This window comes from Felis catus, chromosome X (assembly GCF_018350175.1).
Source record: "Felis catus isolate Fca126 chromosome X, F.catus_Fca126_mat1.0, whole genome shotgun sequence".
In the NCBI taxonomy this organism is placed as follows: domain Eukaryota; kingdom Metazoa; phylum Chordata; class Mammalia; order Carnivora; family Felidae; genus Felis; species Felis catus.
The window spans coordinates 83,594,756-83,615,840 of NC_058386.1; the positions used below are offsets into that span (position 1 = coordinate 83,594,756).

Sequence of the window (21,085 nt, forward strand, 5' to 3'; positions counted from 1 at the left end):
AACAGTGTGGAGGTTCCTCAAAGCTTAATTTTAAAGGAATAGTATTAGACAAAAAAAAAAACCTTGCATTTTGCAACTGTTGTTCTTGCTCAGTAGATTGACTGCCTCTGCTTGGTATGATGTTTGTGATGTGCCATGCTGTATTTTTGCATTAATTTTGCTACACCAGCTTTCTTTTGCTTAGTATTTACCTGATATATATTTTTCAATCCTTTTATTTTGGACTTTTCTGGATAATTTTAAGAGCGCCTTTGAGAAAAAGCATGAAACTGAATTCTGTGCCTTGAAAAAAAATCCAATCTGAGGTTTTCTTTTACTATGAGTTTAATCTATGTACATTCATCATTATTGACATGGATATATTTCTTCCTTTCTATTTTGTTTTTTATCATGTGTTTTCTTTGCATCCTTCCCTTCCTCTCCTTTCTTGCCTTCTGTTGGACGAAGGGAATTTTCTTTGGAAATTTGGAGTTTACACATTCTATTTTTATTTAATTTTTTAAATTTGATAAACACATTCTATTTTTAATCTTTTAGTGCTTATATTAAGATTTTTTCTAAATTGTTTATCAAACTGTATTTTTAAACAAAATATAGACTATCTCTAACTTCTCTTCCTTACACAGACTTTTATATTTTGAAATTTAAAAAAATGCACAATTTCTGATAACTAGAATTTCTGTACACAAACTGTTAACCATTATTACAGTTCACAGTTCACAATGCATGTTTAAATATATCATCTCATTTGATTCTAGAAAAAGCTCAGCTAAGTGTTACTTCCATAATGAATTAATGAATGCGGCAAGAAAGAGAAAATTGAGCAAAGAGCTCTTCAATTCTTCATGGCAATCTTTAAAGTACCTTAAAATTCTGGGGACCTCAGGTTGAGAACCACAGATATTAGGAATATAGTCTTCACCCTTTCCTTTTGGGAAGGGAGAGAGGAGAGAATTATTTTTGAACATTTATTCTGTGCCAGAAACTTGTCTTAGGCAAAACAAGCCTCTATTTAATGGTTACTTTCTTTACTTTCTAGTTGTTTTATGGGTGTCATGAGAGTTATTTCACAACATGCTTCTGTACCAATCCATATACATTCTCCATTATGGAAAACAGGCTTATTTATGTTGATGATACTGATGAAAGTAATAAATAGCAATTATAGTTACTATTTATTATGGAACCACAACATTAGCAAGGCACTTCATCTCATGGGGTAAATAAACTCTCAGATCCACTCTTCAGTTTTAGAAGGGAAGCCATTTAGTCATCAAGATGGCTAGATGAAACTACATCACCTGTGTAGTTTCAGAATAGAGACACTTCCTAAATCAGCAGAGATTCTGGTAATAGTTTGCATATACTTATTATAATTGCCCTCTTTTTCGTCAATAGGATGGCCTAGTTTAGGTCCTAATAAAGTACTTTCTCTCCTGAACATTCCTAATGTGATATCTTTAAAAAATAAAGCAATTAACAAGATTAAATCAGATAAAGTAAAAAGAAACCATATATGAACTGTAAATTACTGACTTATCAGTCACTGGGATATTAAATGTGTATTGTGTTCTTAAATTTTTCTCTTTTCCCATTTCCTACAGAGATCCAGGAGAAGGAGATTTGTGGCACAGCTGTAAGTAGAATCTGCTTGAAGCTGGTGGCTTTTGTCTTGAAAAGGATTATATTACTTGATGACATCAAGTCAGATGTCCTTGGATGGGAATGGAGGGCATTTGAAGGCAGTGAGAGGTCAGGGTTTGTGGGTCCTTCCAGCAGTGGAGACATGAGTATTTCTCTTTATCAGCACCTAAGGAAGACTATGGTGGGCTCAGGAAAGCTCAGCACCTAATCTTGCCAAAGATTCCCCTATCCAGAGGGTTGGATAGAAGCAGCAGGAACAAGGGATCTGAAGAAATTGTGCCAATTCAGTAAATGAACATCTGATCCCTAACCAGTGTGGACAAACATGATGATGGGGAATCTCAAGCTTTGGTGCTAGATGAGACCATAGGATATTTGTACATCTCATGAAGATAGGGAATCCTTAATAATAACTGAAGTGGATATCCCACTGACATGCTACAGTTAAACATCAGGGTCTTATTTATGTTCATTTAAAGGCAATTTTGAAATGTGATATTCCCAATATGTTTTAAGTGTGTGAGCTAAGATCCATCTGTTTGCTATGCCTCCTATTCAAAGTTTCAATAACAAAGGAAGCAATCTCTTACAGTGTTTTGTGAATGTATGAACTGTTATACAAATTGTCCTCTGAATGTGTAAGAGTCCTTGAGAACTCTTCTAGTTAGCCAGGCTCTAGGTCCCTCAAAGGACATAATTGTAAGACTATGTGGCAAAGTATGAACTATAGTTGTTTCAGGTACGAGTGTGCTAGAAATCTTAGTTGTCCCCTTATTTCCCCCCTGCTCTGTGTCCCCCAGGCTTACCAATATGCATTACATCAAAAGTCTTCCTTGCCCTTTGGTTTCAAGTTTGGTTAAAGGGTAATACCCAGAAGAGTGAATTCAGGTATTGTTTTTTGTGCCATCCTGGATTCTTTGAGGTCTCTATGAGCTAACTGCATCCTGAAGATCACAGCTGTCAGGTGGCTCTTTCCACAAAGCTGTCTTACCATCCAGTAACCACTCCCACCCCATTCCTCCCCTCCCCCGGTTCCTCTCCCACCCCTCCTCTACACCCCCACCTTCCACTCCCTCCCCTCCTACTCTACTCTTTGCCTACAAGTAACACCATATTGGAGGCTGAATTCTGTCACCTCTAAATTCATATTGTGAATTCTTAACCCCCCAGCACCTCAGAATGGGACTACATTTGGAGATGGAATCTTTATAGGGGTAGTTAAATTAAAACGGGGTCATTAGGCCTTTCCAGAAGAGATTAGGACATAGGTACAGAGGAAATCACAGGAAGGTACCCTTCTACAAGCCCAGGAGAGGCCTCAGAAGAAACCAACCTTGATCTTAGACTTCTGGACTCCAAAACTATAAGAAAATAAATTTGTGTTGTTTAAGCCATCTAGTTTGTGGTACTTTGATGTGGCAGCCCTGGCAAACTAACATAAACCACAAGTTTACTCCTTTGCTGACAACTTGGGAAAAAATTCTCTATTAAACTTCTCAAATCATTTGAGTCCCATTTATTTCCTGCTGGGACCCTGACTGATCCAGTTGGATTATACAGGATTTACTTCCAGATTTGTTCTTACTGTATTTTCTAAAATTTCTGCAGTAACCACAGAATACATTTTTTCTCTAAAGTAAAAAATACTGTCGGGGCACTTGGGTGGCTGGTTAAGCATCCAACTCTTGATTTCAGCTCAGGTCATGATCTCCTGGTTTGTGAGTTTAAGCCCAGCATGGTACTCTGCACTGATGCTGTGGAGCCTGCTTGGGATTTTGTCTCCCTCTCTCTCTGCCCCTCCCCTGCTCGTGCTCTCTCTCAAAATAAACACTTGAAGGAAAACAAAAACACTAATTCATGAAACAAAACCTGGTTTGGGAAATCTCCATATACACTAGATTTATTTTTGAGAGAGACAGTGTGAGTGGGGGAGGGACAGAGAAAGAGGGAGAGACAGAATCTGAAGCAGGTTCCAGGCTGTCAGCAGAGCCCGACACCGGGCTTGAACCCAAGAGCCCTGAGATCATGACCTGAGCTGAAGTCAGACTCTCAGCTGAAGTTGGACGCTCAACCGACTGAGCCACCCAGGGGACCCTAGAATAAATTTATAATCATAGGCATCCAACATCAATCCTCCTTGGTAAATCCCCTATTCTATAGATTCCCACTGTTATGTCCTAAGGGATTATAAAAACAGGGACTATAACCCTAATGCTGGAACTAGGGAAAGCTGCCATCCTTGGTCCAAAATCTACAAGTATTTCTGATCATATATGAAGGTGGCTGCCCATGTTTCCTTTTGTGGGAAAGAGAAACGCTCTGCATTAAGGTAAGGGACTGTTATAGTACCCACTAAATATCCTGTTATACCAGCCCAACTCATAGGGACAAGCAGCATCAGGAACAAAACTGGCTCTTACAAGCAGCACTGAAAGCAATCACACTCTGAGAAGCCACACTGAGGGAAGGGGAGGGGAACTGGCATGACAGCATATTCCTGGCTGCCACACCCAAGAAAAAGGAATTCTTTCACCAGGAGTCAGAACTCTCCTTTGATATCATCTAGAGCTTTCCTGGGCTCGCTGACTTGTTATTCTCAGTAATATTAAAGGCACACTGCAAAATACTTGCTTTGAAATTTAGAAACAAATTTTATTTAAGATCTGAAATACAATTCCTAAAATATCAACTTCTCCAGAAAACCGTGGCTACACAATAATGCATTGCCTCTATCATGTTAGAACGTGCATTAGACTCAAATACAAAAACCATGAAACAAACCACCATCCTTCAACAATTTGAGCAGAGAGAGAATGCCTAAGGAACAACATAGATGGACTTGCAGAGGATGGGCTGTTTTACTTCAAGCACCATTAAAAAAAAAAAGAGCACAAATGCATGGGTTTTCGGGTATATACATTAAGTTGAACCTTTGGCACTAGGAATCAGGGCATTTTGTCATGGAGCATTAACGCATATTAGAAAATTGTGTAGTGTCAAAGGGATAGAACCACCAGCATTCAAGCAATGTTGTCAACTAGGCAATAAAATATTCTATTGAATGTTTCTTCTTTGTCTAATTACTGCGTACACTGGTAGCAACTTTGAAATGAGAAAAGGAGCTTGTACTCCTTTCATTTTCTGTTTAAAACAAAACAGAAAACAAAATTGAAACATAAGCCCTGTTATACATTAACAATTTTAAAGAACATCAATTATACAAGAAAAAGACTAAGAACCAAAAGAGTGTTTACAGATACCAGACATAACAGTGAGTGGTCACTAGACCCTCACAGGGCTTTGCGGTGGTACTCAGCTGAAGCCACTTTGTAATCACTGGCAGTAAACAGAGACGCAGCATTCTTTGCCAGATATTTTAGGAAATCATGCAAATAGCCCAACAATAATGCAAGGCTCTTCTCATCAAGGGGCGTATACGCCAACATTGCTCCGATTCTTACAAATAATCTCAGTAGATGTGGGGCTCCATAAACCTGGGACATTGGCGCATCAGGGTGAGCCAAGAGGATTTCGGCATACTGGGGCCTCTCAAATTTGTAGAGCAGCTGAGTGCCCAACATCACATTGAAATATTCTTTTATTCCTGCCACAACTTCATTAACTGCATATTCCTTATTATCAACATTTCCCTGCGACTTCTTACAATTTGCGTACTCCTCCAGAATAGCATCTACATTTTTCTTAGCAGGGAGTTGAAACAGCTGCTTCTGCCTGGTAACTAAGTCCCAGTCCTCAACAAGCCATGGTTTTAATTCTTCAGGAATCTTCACTTTAACTTCCATTCTATTCTTAAATGCCTCCTCACTTTCGACAGTGGGGTCTGCCCGGGCCCTTTTCTTCCGAGGTGGCTGAGGTGCTTCGCTGGTACTGCCACCATCTCCATTTCCAGGAGTCTTCTGTTTGTTCTTTCTTGTCTTCCTCACTGATCCTGAAGGGGGGTTCTCTGCAGAGCGACCCCCCCATCTGCCTGGGAGAGCTGGTTCCACATTCTTCTGCTGTGAACCAGCAGTCTTCTTTCCTGAAGAGGCCCCTCTCATCTTACTTCTCTGCATATTGCTTCTACTTGGTTTTTTGAAGTTGTCTTCTTCTGCAGATTGTTGTCCACGAGTTTGAGAACCCTGCTTTCTGGAACTCATTCAACCCTGTTTTTATTCCAACCACTGTAATACATAAAGCATTTTACTTGTTTGTTTTCTATAGTGACCTTTAACACACTGTGCTTAGTACAACACAAGTTACTCTCTTGGAATTTGGATCTCAAATCCTAATTCAGGATCATGTATAAGTGACTTACTACCTCCACCCTCTTTTTCTGATCTTCACTACTAACCACTACTCTTACCCATCCAATCACTCATCAGACTTGCCCAAAAGTTAGTTTTTTGGTGCCACCGAAAAGACAGGATTATAATTTTAAACAAATGATGAATTAAAATGGAAAAGAAACTACACAAGGCAGTGGAGGTCAAATTCAACACTCTGAACAGGAAAAAGGACAAGATGAACTTTAGTTGACTAAAGGCAAAATGAGTAACAGTAAAGGTTTCTGTAGGAGTCCAGGTAGGCCTGAACTAGAGTGATGACAGAGTCCAGACAAACTGAATACAAAACTTGGTAAATGAAGGAGAGGGAGGAGTCAAAGGTAGCTGTGTAATTTTAAGCCTGGGTAATTAATGAATTAATAAAAACACTGATTTTAATGATGAGTTTAGAAACAGCCATAAAATAATAGGAAATAAGTAATCCATCCATTGAATTAGCTATCATACATTATTGCACATCTGCTTTGGGACAGCTACTATGCTAGGTGTTAAGGATTCAAGTATCTAAAGTGGCAATTAAAAAACAATGAGGTTAGTACAATGATAGTAATAGGCACATAGTATTTAGTAGTAAACAAGAAATGGTACATGACACAACTTTCAGCATAGCTGAAATCACTTGGAGGAAGTGATATATCAGTGAGGGAGAAGTCAGTGATGACTCCCAGGTTTTGATAATGAATGATTAGGTCATTAGTATTATCACATGAAACTGCATCTAGAGGAGGAAATGGATTAGAGAGGAAAGAAGTTCAGTACTGGATCTATTAAGTGTGAGGTATACAGTTATATATTTAACTTTAAAACGCAGCTAAAGGTCAGAGCCAGAAATAGAGATCTGAGAGTAATCATATAGCTGTTACTGGAAGCTATGAAAGCCATCAAAATCATTCATGAAGAGGAAAAAAAAAACTGAACCAAAGTATGGAATACTGGAAAAACCTAAAAGACTGACGTATAAGGGGTGAGCAGAGAGACCAAAAACAAAACAAAAATGGTCAGAGCAGCAACAGAAGAATTAAAAGAATGTTCTTTTGGAAGCCAAAGAAGTTGAGAGTTTCAAGAAGGAATTGGGATAAAATGCAGCAGAGAGGGCTAATAAGGTAAAGCTGAAAAAAAAAAAACAGTGTTCTATGATTCTTACAGTGTGACAGATGAAGTAATTTCTTTGACTTACATAATCCTCTTCCTTCTTTCCTTTCCAAGAACTCCTAGTGTTTTCCTAGACGGAACCTCCTAGATCTCCTGGGATAGTCTGGAAGGAGAAGGTGGGAGACACAAACTAGAAAGGAAAACAGATACCTGTCAAGATGAACTTTTGTGAAAGAATACAGAAAAAAGTAATCTTATTTTATGACTGTGGTTTACGACTGTAATATCAGAGAAAATATATGAGCTCCACTGTTAGACATACTTCTACTTCAATTAGGCTCTGCCATTTATCAGTTGTGAGGACTTAGGTAAGATATGTAAGCTCACTTGGCCTCTTTTTCTCATCTATGGAATGAAGCAAATTACCCCCTAGCCTTCACAGGTTCTTGTTAAGAACTTGTATACAACAAGTTCTTGTTAACAAGTTCTTGTTAAGAACTTGTATACAACGTGGCTAAACAACAGCTACAGGAATACATGTGATTATGGATACAAAGGTATTCACTGCGGTGGCATTTTTAATACTGAAAAACTGGAACACCTAAATTTTCTTCTAACATAAATTATGTATGCACACTATGGAAGAACATTCAAATGAACTAAGAGAACCATGTACCAACATGGTTCTGATGTTCAATTCTGTACTATTAGGTAAACAGGCATAATGCATAGTATGTACAATAGGATCCTTAAGAGATAGCTAGCACAGGCTGAAAAATAACTATCAGTCTCACACAGTTCTTATGAACAGTGAGTGTGATCAAATTCCTGTTTTAAACTGATACGCATAAATGCATAGGAAAGTATCTAGATGAATAAATACCAGATTAAAATCAGGGTAATCTCTGGGAAAAAATGAGGGATGAGGGTGGATCAGCCTTAAACCAGATTTCTCTGGTAACTGTGGCCTTTCACCCACAGAAAAAGCCCCTCAACCAATCCCTAGACCTCAACAATGTTGAGCAGATATCAGGGAAACCCTGAGGGGGGAAAGAAGAGGTAAGAAATGCTAGACAACCAGAGGTTTGAATCAAGGAAACCAGTTATTAGGAAGACAGACCTGGGTGCTAGAGCTTTCATTAAGCAAATGATATCCTCTAACTAAAAGGGCACAAAGCTCTGAGCAGAAAGGACAAAGGTGGCTCTCAGAGAGCATCAAAACCTGTAAATACAGTTACTAACCCTGTGGGAATCAGAAACCTTCTGGCTGAGAGGGATATACAGACACATTCTGTGAAGAATCAGAAAACAGCTAGTGTGTCATGGCATACATTGCAAGCTATCACGCTTACAAAAATATTTTTCTAAAAAAACAGTCACTGTGACCAGGACAGAAGGGACACAGTATCTGATGTTTTAAGAGAATTTAGTTAATATAGGTGAAATCCAGAAAATCCACCTCAGAACTACTATATTGCAGAGCTTTAACAAAACAAGGGGACAGTTAAAATACCAACTAAAGAAAGCAAGATGGCCCAGTGCCAGCCAGCCAGACTGTGTAAAACAGAAGTAAGGCCAGGCTGGACAGGAAGTATTTTGGAAGTCTCACTGGTACTAGCAATTCCTTACTGAGGAACTTGAAAATGATAGCTGAACCTACCATACACCCTTGGCATTAATCACATATATTCATTCATAGGAAAACTACGAAAAGGAATTCTACCTGTTTGATTAACTGGGTGAGTCGTCATTCTCTACAAATTCTTATATTACTCATATGAAGTCTCAATGAAATATCTGCCATTATACACAAAAACACATGTACCACAAGTCAAGGTTTGTGACCAGAGTGAATAAAGCCAGGGAAACAGCCTTTCTAGGAATTGTCTCAGTACCTTTATTTTCATTTGAATATCCTACAGATCAAATTACTACTACCTGGAAGTCAGAAACCAGACATCAAAGGAAGGGAATACCTGTCCTTTAGATGTCTGCTCCTACTTGTAGTACAAGTTTGTGGATAGCTTTGCACTGTGTACCACTCTTACCAGTTTAACACTTCTCCATGATCAAGGATAGATGTGCTGTGCACACCCATTTAAAAAGTTTGCACTGTAGATTCTCCAGTTTGTTTTGAGTTTCAGGCTTTATTAACATTGTTTATTGACTTAGCATGCCTACTCTTTGCTCCCATCATGCTCCCTCATCTCCTTCATCTAAATACCACAGAAATCCTATCTCTTCCGTAAATCTCCAATTCTAGCCCGTTTCTCTCCCATCTCCAGTATATGAAGCTGATGCTAATTTTGCTTATAGAACTAAACCATTAATCCCTATTTGTCACAGGCCTTGTGTTATACTTATCTCACATATTATGGAACAGCACTTAGGTCCCTGGTGGGTAGACAACAGTGAATCAAAGCAAGTGATTCAACACATGAAGAAAATGGAGGCAAATCAGGGACAAATCATCAAATATTTTTTCACTTGTTCTCTACCGGTCAGCTCTAGGGTAGGCTAGAGTTTGAGAAAACACATTTGTAGGTTTGCCCTAGGTTTCTATTTTTAATTTCTGTGTAAATACTTAAACAGATATAAGCTAATACTGGTATCAAATCCTAGATCTTCCCTTTAAAAAAGTTTGTAATTACAACTCATTTTTCCCATACAATGTTATAATACGCAAGGATCTTGAGAGCTGTGTATTTTATTAAATGGCCATACCTTAAATCACCCCCTTAAGGGAAAAGTGATTCCCCCTCAGTTTACCCTGTAGTAACTATTAAAACATTTTTGTCCTCATTTCCTATTAACATTTCCAGATGCAGATGTAGTAGGTCAAGAGGGAATAACAGGTTATCAAATTACTCCCCCATGCTATACCAATTTCCAACTTTACACGTAGTGCGTAAAACTATCACACCCATACTCTTGTCAGCAGTGGCTAGTCTCATTTACAAAATTCATAAAATTTGATAAAATGTTTAGCTGTTCAGCTTCTTAGTGATGCTTCAACATTTAAGGTGTCTATTGGCCATACATATATGGCTCTTGTTCCCTGCCCAGTTGATTCTTATAGTGATTTTAACATTTATAGGAGCTCTTTATCAAGAGTTGTCATTCTGGGGCAAATATTTCCCCTAGTGTGCTTTTATAGTGTCTGATGTTATGATTTTAAAGTTTTATATAATGACATGTTAGTTTTTCCTTCCACTGTTAAAACAGGTCATCTTATTGGATGTTTTATATTTTAATTCCTTAATCCACCCAGAATTTACTTTGTAAGTTATGAACTGAAAAGCCTGTATTTTCTCCAAATAGTTAATCTTGTGGCACTATTTTGGGGTAATATTTCTTTTACATGTGTGTAAATACCAACACACATAATGATGTTGGAATTCTCCCTTTACTTCCCTTCCCCAATCCCAGGAGTGTGCAGGACTTCAAATTTTATATACATATTCACACAAAACATACCTTTAAAACTAAATGTGTATTTTATATTTGACGTGGCAAAGTGAGACCTACTGCCCCATACCTTTTCCTATTTTAACATGGGCATCTGTCATTCTTTTTAATATCCAAGTAAGTGGACAGATGTATTAGAGAATTAGGGACTTCAGGATTATTCTCAGAAGTGGAACTGTTCTGACGAGATAGAGGCAAATTCAACTTGTAAAGAACTGCTTTAATTTGTACTCCCAGCAAAAACCTTAAAGTTCATTCATCTACACCTTCAGCAACACTGGCTAAACATCTTTTGGAAAAAAACTTTGTTCTGCTTATCCAGTATACAGTAATATTTTAATATGTGGGATATTGAGCATCTCTCATACATTCATGTGATGTTTTTCTTATGTGAATGTTTGCTTTCTTTATTGATTTCTAATAATTAAATCCTAAGTTTTCTTGGGTATGTTGGAAATATTTTTTCCAAACTCATTTTCCTTCTAAGTGGGTCTCTGTGTACATGTGTGTGTGTATACACACACAAATATGTCAACCTTTTCCTTTGTGAACGTTGGCATTTATGTTATGTCTAGGTAAAATGCTTCCAAATCAATATTCTAAAAACGATTTCCTATATTTCTTGGTATTTTTATAGTTTCTTCCAAATATATAACTTTTCTTAATATTAATTATTAAAGAGGCCATCCTTTCCCCGCTGATTTAAAATGCTATTATAGAACATTCTAAATTTTTAGATGAACATGGGTCTCTTAAGGTACTCTCTTCCCAATGATTTTTGATTATTCAATTTTTAAAGGTTATCATTGTTTCTAGGTCACCTGGTCTGTCATAGAGACCTCTGTTCTCACATCAGTATCACATTGGTTTAATTATCATAAAGATATAAATGTTACCCTAGAATAACACTTGTAAATGGTTTCCAATTATGTTTGATTATTGGAAGTATTATTTGAAGTAGCAAAAACACTGAAATCAACCTAGAGGACTATCACTAGTAATTTGGAAAGATAAAATGTGCTTTACCCATGAGATGGATTAACATGCTAGTTAAAAGAATGCCACTGTGAAAGGAATTAAATAGAACTCTAAGAATGGACATGAAGACAGCCAAGACAATTAGCTAAATAAAGATAGTAAGTTGCAAATGATACCTAGAGCATACCAAGTCTATGTAAAAGAAAACACAGAACAGTATTTTATCTATGGATATCCATATATGTTTTTAAACAGATACATAATTTAGAGATCTAGAAGGACTGATAATAGTGGTTAACTCTGGAGAAAGTTAAGAGAATCAGGGGTGGTGAAGAAATGGAAACTCGAACCTACTCTGTAACATTTAAACTTTTTCATTTTAAGGATAATATATTCACGTGTCAATTACATGACTAAAAATTTATATTAAAATATAGATTTAAAATTCATAATCATATTCTGATCTATTCTTATCCTTGGATCTCACACATAGCTGAACTTTTCAGTGAATTATCACTGTGTATCATAGATTTTGTAGGCACACCATTCAGACTGGTTTCCTTCCCCCCACTTCTAGGTTCTACCCATCCTTGGAGGCATAGGTCAAGATTCTTTTCCTCTTTGAGGCTTTCATTTCAGGATACTCTGGACCTTGCCTTCTCTGAGCTCCTATTGGCCTAAGAGCCCACCTCCCTCCCTTTTGCCCTTAATCATTCTCCAAAAGGCCTTCTGTATAGGTGTTTTTTCTGTGGGTGTGCATACCCATCTACTGCATCTTTTCCACCAGGGCAGCACCCTCCTATGCAGCCTCGATTTCAGAAGGGAAAAAAAAATAAGGAAAATATAGTGACTCCATGGGAAAATGAAGCTTTCAAGTGACTGGGAAAACCTTCCTTCATCTTCTCATGCAAGTAATGGGCCATTTAGGAATGCAGACTCCAAAGGCTAACATTTTTGGTATGGGTGTGTCACAAATGAGTGTAAACATCTATGGTTTGTTGAAATAAACCTTTAAAAGCACATATACCATTACAGTTAATTTATATCCATTCTCTTCTGGATCTTGGAACACTTCCTTTATGTTTAACATTATTGTTTGAGTCTGAGACAAAGGAGGAATGACAGAAAAGCAGTTAGCAGACTGAATACGTTTATGACTTCCTAGTTAAAATTATAGCTCCTGGAAATTCCCTTATAAATAAATATGATCAATATACTCAATATCTTTCTAGATTGTTAGGATAAGCCAGAAGTCATAATTTCAGATTTCAGTTCTAGTGTTAACTGCTGCTTCTGGAAAATCAGGAAAGAAACCAACAGTATTAATTTTGTTTTATATTTCCAAAAAGAATTATTCACTGCTTTTAGAAGTGTAAGAGTGTATGTGTGTGTAAACCAGGATGTACCAGAAGGACTAACAAAGCCAAAATTATTATTAAAGCAAACACTTGTATGTGCCAAGCACTGTCCTGGTACTTTACATGTAATCCCTTCAAAAATCCTATGACATAGGAATAATTATCTTTATGTTACACATGAAGAAATTTAGGGACAAAGTGGGTTAAGTATCTTGCCCAGGATCACACAGTAAGTGGCAGAGACAAAATTCAAATTAAAGAAGTTAGTCTTTACCCTTAACCACTAAATTATGCTGTACATGGGAGGAAACAAAATTAAAATAATAATAATAATAATAATAATAATAATAATGTAGTATTTCTTATCAAAAATGTAACATTATACAGCCTTCTGTTGTTTAGGCACTTACTATACTGGAAGCACTACTGGACTTAGCCTCATCCTTCCCTTCTTAGAATTTAGAGTGTTTTTGCAGATAGGTGCTTATTAATCTTCAAAATATTCCTGGGCAGTTAGGAAGGTTATGTGGAACTATCTTGTTTCAGAATTGAGGCCAAGAGAAGAGAGGCACTCACCCAGATTCTGTAATCAGGGATGATTCTGCAACCAGGATCAGATCTTCTGATCCTTATTATACAGCAAACTTAGCTTTTCTGATGATGGCCTGGAAGGTCGAAGAAGGGGACAGAAAAGGACATAAAATAAAAAGATATGAGAACCTTTTTTTCTTTATCAACCAGTGCATTTTATCACACACTAAGGATACCATAGCTGATAAATAATGTGCAAATGTTTCTTTTTCCCTTCTTGTAGTTGTATTTTCAAATTTACTTTACTGTACATTTATCCTGATTTTCAATAAACTGTCTTTTTTATACTTTTTATTAAGGATAATTTCAAATAAATAAAAATGTAGAAGGAAGAGTATTATAAACCTACAACAATCACCCAGCTTCAACAATTACCAACTGAAGGCCATCTTGTTTCATCTATAACCCCACCCACTGCTCCCCCCCACTCCGATTTTTTTAAGCAAACCGAATAGCTGATTTTCTGTATTTTATTATGGAAAATGTCAAACATATACCAAGGAAGACAATAATATGAGGAACCCCATATGCCCTATCACTTAACTCAAACAATTAACTTAGGGCCAATTTTGTTTCATCTATACACCCCTCCCCACTTCCCCCTACCGCTTAGATTCTGAAGCAAATACCAGTCATCTATGTATTTGAAGTCATTCCCAGACATTTTATTAATTAATCCGCAAATATTTTCCTATATATCTCTACAAGATAGACAATTTGAAAACAACCATTACTGCCATTATAACGTCTAAAAATAGACATCAATTCCTTTAAAAAAAAAAACCCATCAAACCTGTCTTCACATTTTCCCGATACATCTTAAACAGTTTTTTTTTTTTACAGTTGGTATGTTCAAATCAGGATCCAAACAAGGCCTACTCATCGCTTGTGGTTCATCTCCTGATCGCTCTCGTTCTCCATCTCCCCTCACCGCCCCCCCCCCGCCTTTTAAACTTTTAAATATGGAAAATTCCAATCCCCGCTATTTTGAGCTAATTCTCAAATAGTAAATTATTTCAGCGGTAAAAATTGATATGTCTCTTTTATAACTCGAATTTCTCCTAGGGAAGAAGTTAATGGGCAGGAAAAGCAATATAATGAACGAATTTACATAATTTATATTGTTTCTCATTCTGTTACGCGGTTTTTCACTCCACAATAGCGAATATTTTTCTGAGCCAGCATTGGTATTGTCTTATACGCAGTAACACACAGTACAAGCCTCTGAGGTAAACGTCTCTGAGGTAGATACTATTATTATCACCATTTTACAAACATGGAAACCAAGACACGGAAAGAACAGGAGCCAACCCAAGCAGGGCGTTGGCGAGTAGGAATTTGAATGAGGCTCTGCTCAGTTGTAAAGCCATATGATAATCTTGTCTATATACGCGGCAATAAAAAGGAATCATCAACCCTTTCACCCCACCCCCACCCCGAAACCTGAAACGAGAATCCAGTTCTTTCCAGCAGCCGACGTGTGACCACTGCCGTCCCTCCAACCGCCATAGTAAAGCCAGGTTTCTCTGGCAACTGATATCCATAGGCAGACACGTCACCCTGGAGGCGGGCTTATGCTCTCCAGCCAATCACAATCGTCTTGTCTAAGTTTTAGAATGTTCCATAACCAAATGATTGGACGAGGCCTACCACGTCAGCGATGACACTTCGCCGCAGTAAAGGCGGGTGCTAGCAACCTGCTTCTTCACGGTTAAGGCTGGAAGCAAACCAATCATCTTTCTCCTTTAGTGCGCGCTCTGGCCAATGACGCTCGCCCTCTTAGGCTCTTAGCCCGCCCACCAAAAGCGCGACAGCCGTTGGGTCATAAGTCTATAGGGCAGGGTGTTCACGTGGCCTATTTTCACGACCCAGAGTTCCCCTGACCAGAGTTTTTTTTTTTTTTCTTCTTTTCTTTTCTTTCTTTTTTTTTTTTTTTCCTGCAGGGAGGCATTATGGGTTTTTTTTTTTTCCACTGGGAAAGGAAGTGTCTACGTGGCCTGCGGAAACAGGATGGGCGGAAATGAGCTAAGATTCCCGCGAGTGGGGAAGCGCGAGGTCAGTCCTGGGGCCACGCCCCCCAACCTCTTGCACAACTCTCGGAGTGAAAAAAAAAGAAGAGCGGGGTTTTAAATGTGTGTGAGGGGTGTGGGGGTGTGGTATTGGGGCCGTTGTGTTTGTGCCCGGGGGAGCTCCCGTAGCTCTGGGGTTAGGGTGTGCGCGCGCGCGGCAGTCCTCGTGGTGTTGGAGGTGGTGGGTGTGCTCAGGGGTGCGCCCCTAGCGTTGGGACTTAGTGTTGGGTCCGGTGTGTGTCCCAAAGCGGGGGCGCGCGCGCTCATGCACGCGCGTTGTGTATGGAATGTTCTCTACTTTTCTATGAGTTTGAAAATTGTTCTAATGAAAAGGAAAATAAGTCAAGGCGACCATAACCAATAAGGAACCTTTACCAGAAATATTTTGGTCTCTCCTATCGATTTAATTTCAGACCCTAAAAATACACTTTCCTCCCACGTTTTTCTTTGTTGCCAAAATTCTGTTCTAAACCATAGTTCTTCAGTTAAGAGCCAAACCCTCCCAATCCCGTATTAGCAATTCCAAGGAGCAGCTTCTTTACCGTTTTCTAGTATCCTCTCCCATCCCCCACCTACAAAGTTGGGTGCAGTTCTCTTGGCACAAACACAATTTTCTGCCAGCAATATCTGCATGTAACAGCCTTCTTCAGTCTCTCACTCTCGCGCTCTATCCATCTATCTATCTATACAGACTCCGAATTTCTGTAGGGGCTGAGGCTCTCTTACCTTTTTGTCCTGATCTCCAAGCACAGTGCCCTTCAGGCAATTATGCACCAGTTAATTTTCCAGAAAGTTCTCTGGGTGAGGTTTATACCTCTTGAGTCAGCCGCTAGATGCCACCAAATCCCAACAAAGGATTGGCTGTTTAGTGCCTGGAATTATGGGATTTTGTTCCCCCTCTTTCTGATTTGTTGAATTCCACAATCTGTAGGGATCATATATATCATTAATTGCTAGGGAAAAAATTAACTTCTGTAAATAGTCCAGCCAGGCAGAAGACTATGGCCCTAGATCTAGATGTTTTTCCTTGTTTCCTTTTTTAAAAAAAATTCCCCCCTCCTGCCCTCTCTTATTTCCTCCTTGCCTTTTTTGGGGGGTCAGAATTGATGAATGACCCCAGGCCTTGATGCTGATGAAGATAGAATTCTTTCTGTGCACCCTCTTTTCAAAACTGATCTTTTTCTCTTGACATTTTTATTAAATATGGGTGTTTGCACCCTATTTTTTGTAATGGTACTGCTACACTTTGTTAATGTCTTTGGAGTTAGAGACCTAATTTTATTTTACTTTTATTTTTTAAGGTTTGTTTACATAGAAAGCATGAACAGGAGAGGGGCAGAGAGAAAGGGAGAGAGAGAATCTTGAGCTGGCTGGGTGCTGTCACCACAGAACCAACATGGGGTTTGATCTCACAAACAGTGAGATCATGACCTGAGCTGAAATCAAGAGTCGGACCCTCAACCGAGTGAGCAACCCAGGTGCCTGGAGACCTAATTTTAATTCCCTACTTCCTAGCTCTGAGACCTTGGGCAAATAATTTATGTTCTGTGACCCTCAGCTTTTTGCATGCTTTCTGTAGTTTAGATGCTGTGTCATATCCTTTACGTGGATATTCTTCTCTCAGAAAATCCTTATTAGGTGGGTATGAATCAATAAAGCTCAAAAAAACAAAAATTAATGTATCTATTTTTATTATTGTTTTAATGTTTATTTATTTTTGGGAGACAGAGAGACAGAGTGCAAGCAGGGGAGGGGCAGAGAGAGAGGGAGACACAGAATCTGAAGCAGGCTCCAGCCTCTGAGCTATCAGCACAGAGGCCGTCTGGGGGCTCGAACCCACGAAGCATGGGATCATGATCTGGGACAGAGCCCATAGGAGGGCTCGAACCCACGAATCTTGGGATCATGACCTGGGCTGAAGTCAGATGCTTAACCGAGTGAGCCACCCAGGCGCCCCTAAAAATTAATATATCTTTCAGTGTCAATCATACATGTGTGTGCACGCACATGCACACGTGCACACGCACACACAAAAGGGAGAGAGCAAGATTTAGAGCTGTGGTTCTTCAAGTGTGTTTTCCAGACACACCAAGTCGCATTGCATTATTACTTTGGGGAAATTGTCAGAAATTCAGATGCTCAGGCCCCACCTCAAACCTAATGAATCAGAAATCTTAGGAGTAGGGTTTGGTGATCTGTGTTATAACAGAGTGTTCTGCTGATTCCTGTGTACACTGAAGTTAAAACCACTGCTTGAAAGACTGAAATGCAATGCTTATTTTTGTACACTCCACTAGAGGGTGCTACAGAATGTAAAGCAAAACAGTAAATGGTCTGTTTATTGAGACACCCTGTATTATTTTTTCAAAAATTCTTGTCCTTTTTTATTGAAGTATAGTTGACATACAATATTGTATTAGTTTCAGGTGTACAACACCCTGTAAATTAGCAGTCCCATTTTAAGATTAAAAACTAATGTATAGAGGTGTTCAATTGTTTTCTCAGTGCACACAAGTGGAGGAGTCAGGATTGAAACTACCTGCTTCTCGAGCCCAAGCCCTTGACAGTACTCTGTTGTTCAGCTATAATAGCTTGTCTTTCTGGGCCTCAAAATACGTTACACCTACCTTGTTCCCTGCTTTGCCTAACATTGACTAGAGCACCAAGTAGAGGGCAGAAAAGCAAACCAAATAAATGGAAATATTTTGATGATTTCATACCCTCCCTCATCTCTTTTCTATAATAAGATATCACATAAAAGCTCATAAGTGTTTCCCTTCTTGCTTTTCTATTCCGCGAATGTTCTCTCTATCCTACACTTAATCTGTTTTAGTTTATGTCTGAACCTCTTCTATGTGTGGGGGAGGAACCAGGATAGTGAGGAAACATGGTTGTTGAAAGCCTATTGTGGGCCACACTATATAGCTCTATACACATTAATCCCAACAATAGGTCTGTTAATTAGGTGGTAATTATCATTTTATAGGTGGTGAAAGTAGTTCTAGAGACTATATTTATTTTTCTTTGCTCATATGACTTGTAAGTAGTGGAGTCTGGGTAATTCCTGGTATATCTCACAGTACCAGCCTGCTAAACTTTTTACTGTTCAGTTTTGAATCCGGTTTAGGTACTTACTGTTTATGTAACTTTTAACAAGTTCTTTAAATTTTCTGAGCCTCAGTTTTACCATACATTAAATGGGAACAAATATTCCTGCTTCATAATGTTAGAGCTGCAGTATCTAAGGCAGTAGCCACTAGACATGCGGGTATTTAACTTTGAATTAAAGTTAAGTAAAATTAAAAATTCAGATCCTCAGTTGTACTAACCACATTTCAAGGGCTCAGTAGCTACTTATGGCTAGTATTAGTACCAAACTGAACATCAACAGATACATGATATTTCTACCATCCCAGAAAGCTGTATGTACAGTGCTGATTTAGAGTTATAAAGCATGAAAAAGAACCTAGTATAGTATATAATTCATGGCAGGTGCCAAAGTGATTCCATCTGTTCTTTCCTTTCAGTATCAGAGCTAGGTATGTTCTCCTGTTTTATTGACAGAGTCAGGAGAGGGGAGTAACTTACCCAATGCACTATAATGGAGGATACGTCTGGCATTGGGACCTACATCTCCTGACTTTCACTCCAATATTCTTTCTAGTAGAATCCATCCTGTTCTACTCTGTTGAGTGAGATTTCAAGGCCAAGGATGTGAATAATGTGAATTAGCTTTCGAGTCAGGGTAGTAGCAGAAAAAGTCATAGGAACTGAATGCCTTCTATGTGCCAGGCAGCACTGTGCTCAGTTCTTTACATACGTTATCTTAGTGAATCTTCCACTGAAGCCCAGAGAAGCTAAGTACTCACTTAAAGTTGCCAACTAACAAATGGGAGAGCAAATATTTAGATTTATTTCTGACTCCAAAGCCCAAGTTTTTTTCTTCATTATGCCATGCTATCCTCTTCAATGTAAATACCCTCCTGCCCCTTCCACTTACTAAGTAGGATAAAACTTCCGTAGATTCCTGACTTAGTGGGTCCTCAGAAAATGTGAGTTACTCTTCCTCCTTCTTACATTTATAACTGAGTCATTGTCTTCACAATTTGTTTCAACTGGAAGGGAAAGATAGCTTAGGTCACTTTTTGATTGGCTTCAAGACCCAAGTCCAGACAGAGACTGTTTATGGTACCGGCCTTCAGAGAGAACACCAGGTGGCTCCAAGATCTCTGTAATTTTCAAGGCCATCATTTCCTCATAAAATGCCTTTGTGCTAATTAGGAACACGAGGCACCTGAGAGCAGACAAATTGTAGAGAAGTGTCCACTCCAGTGAAACAATGAGAAAAATATTTTTCTTTCTCACAGCTGTTGGAGCTCCACCAGGGCAGTCGAAGAATGAATTTCCTCTAGTTGGGTACACTTGTGCAGGGACAATCGGCTCTGCCTAATAGTAACTGTATCGGTTGCCCTTGCCTTGTGACTAAGAGCCTTCCTAAGTCTGGAAGGTAGTGGTCAGTCTTTTCTGGAGAGCGGAGAGGGACACCAGTGTCCTCTCATGGCTTCTGGATAGGTAGGTGAAATTGTTGCATTCTAAGGTTATTTTGGATTTTTTTTTCATTTGGTTCTGACCAGCTTATTGGATGATATTTAAAATAATGGTTAATTTAAAAGTGAAAAAAACTTAATATTTCAAGGCTAAGCAAAACAGTATTTTTGAAAATAATAATGTTTTCTGGGAATGCAAATTGGTGCAGCCACTCTGGAAAACAGTATGGATGTTCCTCAAAAAACTAAAAAATAGAAATACCCTATGACCCAGCAATTGCACTACTGGGCATTTATCCGCAGGATACAGGTGTGCTGTTTCAAAAGGACACATGCACCCCCGTGTTTATAGCAGCACTATCAACAATAGCCAAAGTATGGAAAGAGCCCAAATATCCATCGATGGATGAATGGATAAAGAAAATGTGGATGGAGTATTACTCGGCAATCAAAAAGAATGAAATCTTGCCATTTGCAACTACATGGATGGAACTGGAGGGTATTATGCTAAGTGAAATTAGTCAGAGAAAGACAAAAATCATATGACTTCACTCATATGAGGACTTTAAGAAACACAACAGATGAATATAAGGGAAGGGAAACAAAAATAATATAAAAACAGGGAGGGGGACAAAACAGAAGAGACTCACAAATATGGAGAACAAACTGAGGGTTATTGGAGGGATTGTGGGAGGGGGGATGGGCTAAATGGGTAAGGGGCATTGAGGAATCTACTCCTGAAATCATTGTTTCACTATATGCTAACTAATTTGGATGTAAATTTTAAAAAATAAATTAAAAAAATAAAATAAAATTAAAAAAATAATGTTTTCTATTTATACCTGCCTCATTCCATAGGGATTTTACAAAAACAGTTCAACAAATTAGTCTGCATAAGTCTAGTTTGCTAGCCTATGACAGACAGGGCAAAGGATGGAAATAGTCATGGAAGTTTTATCCTTTTATGGTGTTTGTTCTCTTTTAGCTCCTTTCTC

At 38.5% G+C, this 21,085-nt stretch overlaps 1 protein-coding gene across 7 annotated transcripts; it reads right to left on the bottom strand.

Annotated features, from left to right (window-relative positions):
* Window positions 1-4,271: 4,271 nt before the first annotated feature.
* On the bottom strand, window positions 4,272-16,393 carry MORF4L2 (mortality factor 4 like 2). Of its 7 annotated transcripts, none has more exons than XM_019824117.3 (4): window positions 16,270-16,391; window positions 13,460-13,548; window positions 7,165-7,242; window positions 4,272-5,825 (listed from the first exon to the last, which is right to left on the bottom strand). In XM_019824117.3, exon 4 carries the CDS (start codon window positions 5,799-5,801, stop codon window positions 4,935-4,937), a length of 867 nt encoding a protein of 288 aa, XP_019679676.1. In that variant the 5' UTR covers window positions 5,802-5,825; window positions 7,165-7,242; window positions 13,460-13,548; window positions 16,270-16,391; the 3' UTR covers window positions 4,272-4,934. The 7 variants fall into 7 exon arrangements, with proteins under 7 accessions (XP_019679676.1, XP_004000788.1, XP_044906508.1 ...); XM_004000739.6 differs by having other exon boundaries at window positions 7,165-7,269; window positions 16,270-16,390; XM_045050573.1 differs by lacking the exon at window positions 16,270-16,391 and adding an exon at window positions 15,125-15,143 and having other exon boundaries at window positions 7,165-7,269.
* Window positions 16,394-21,085: the final 4,692 nt, after the last annotated feature.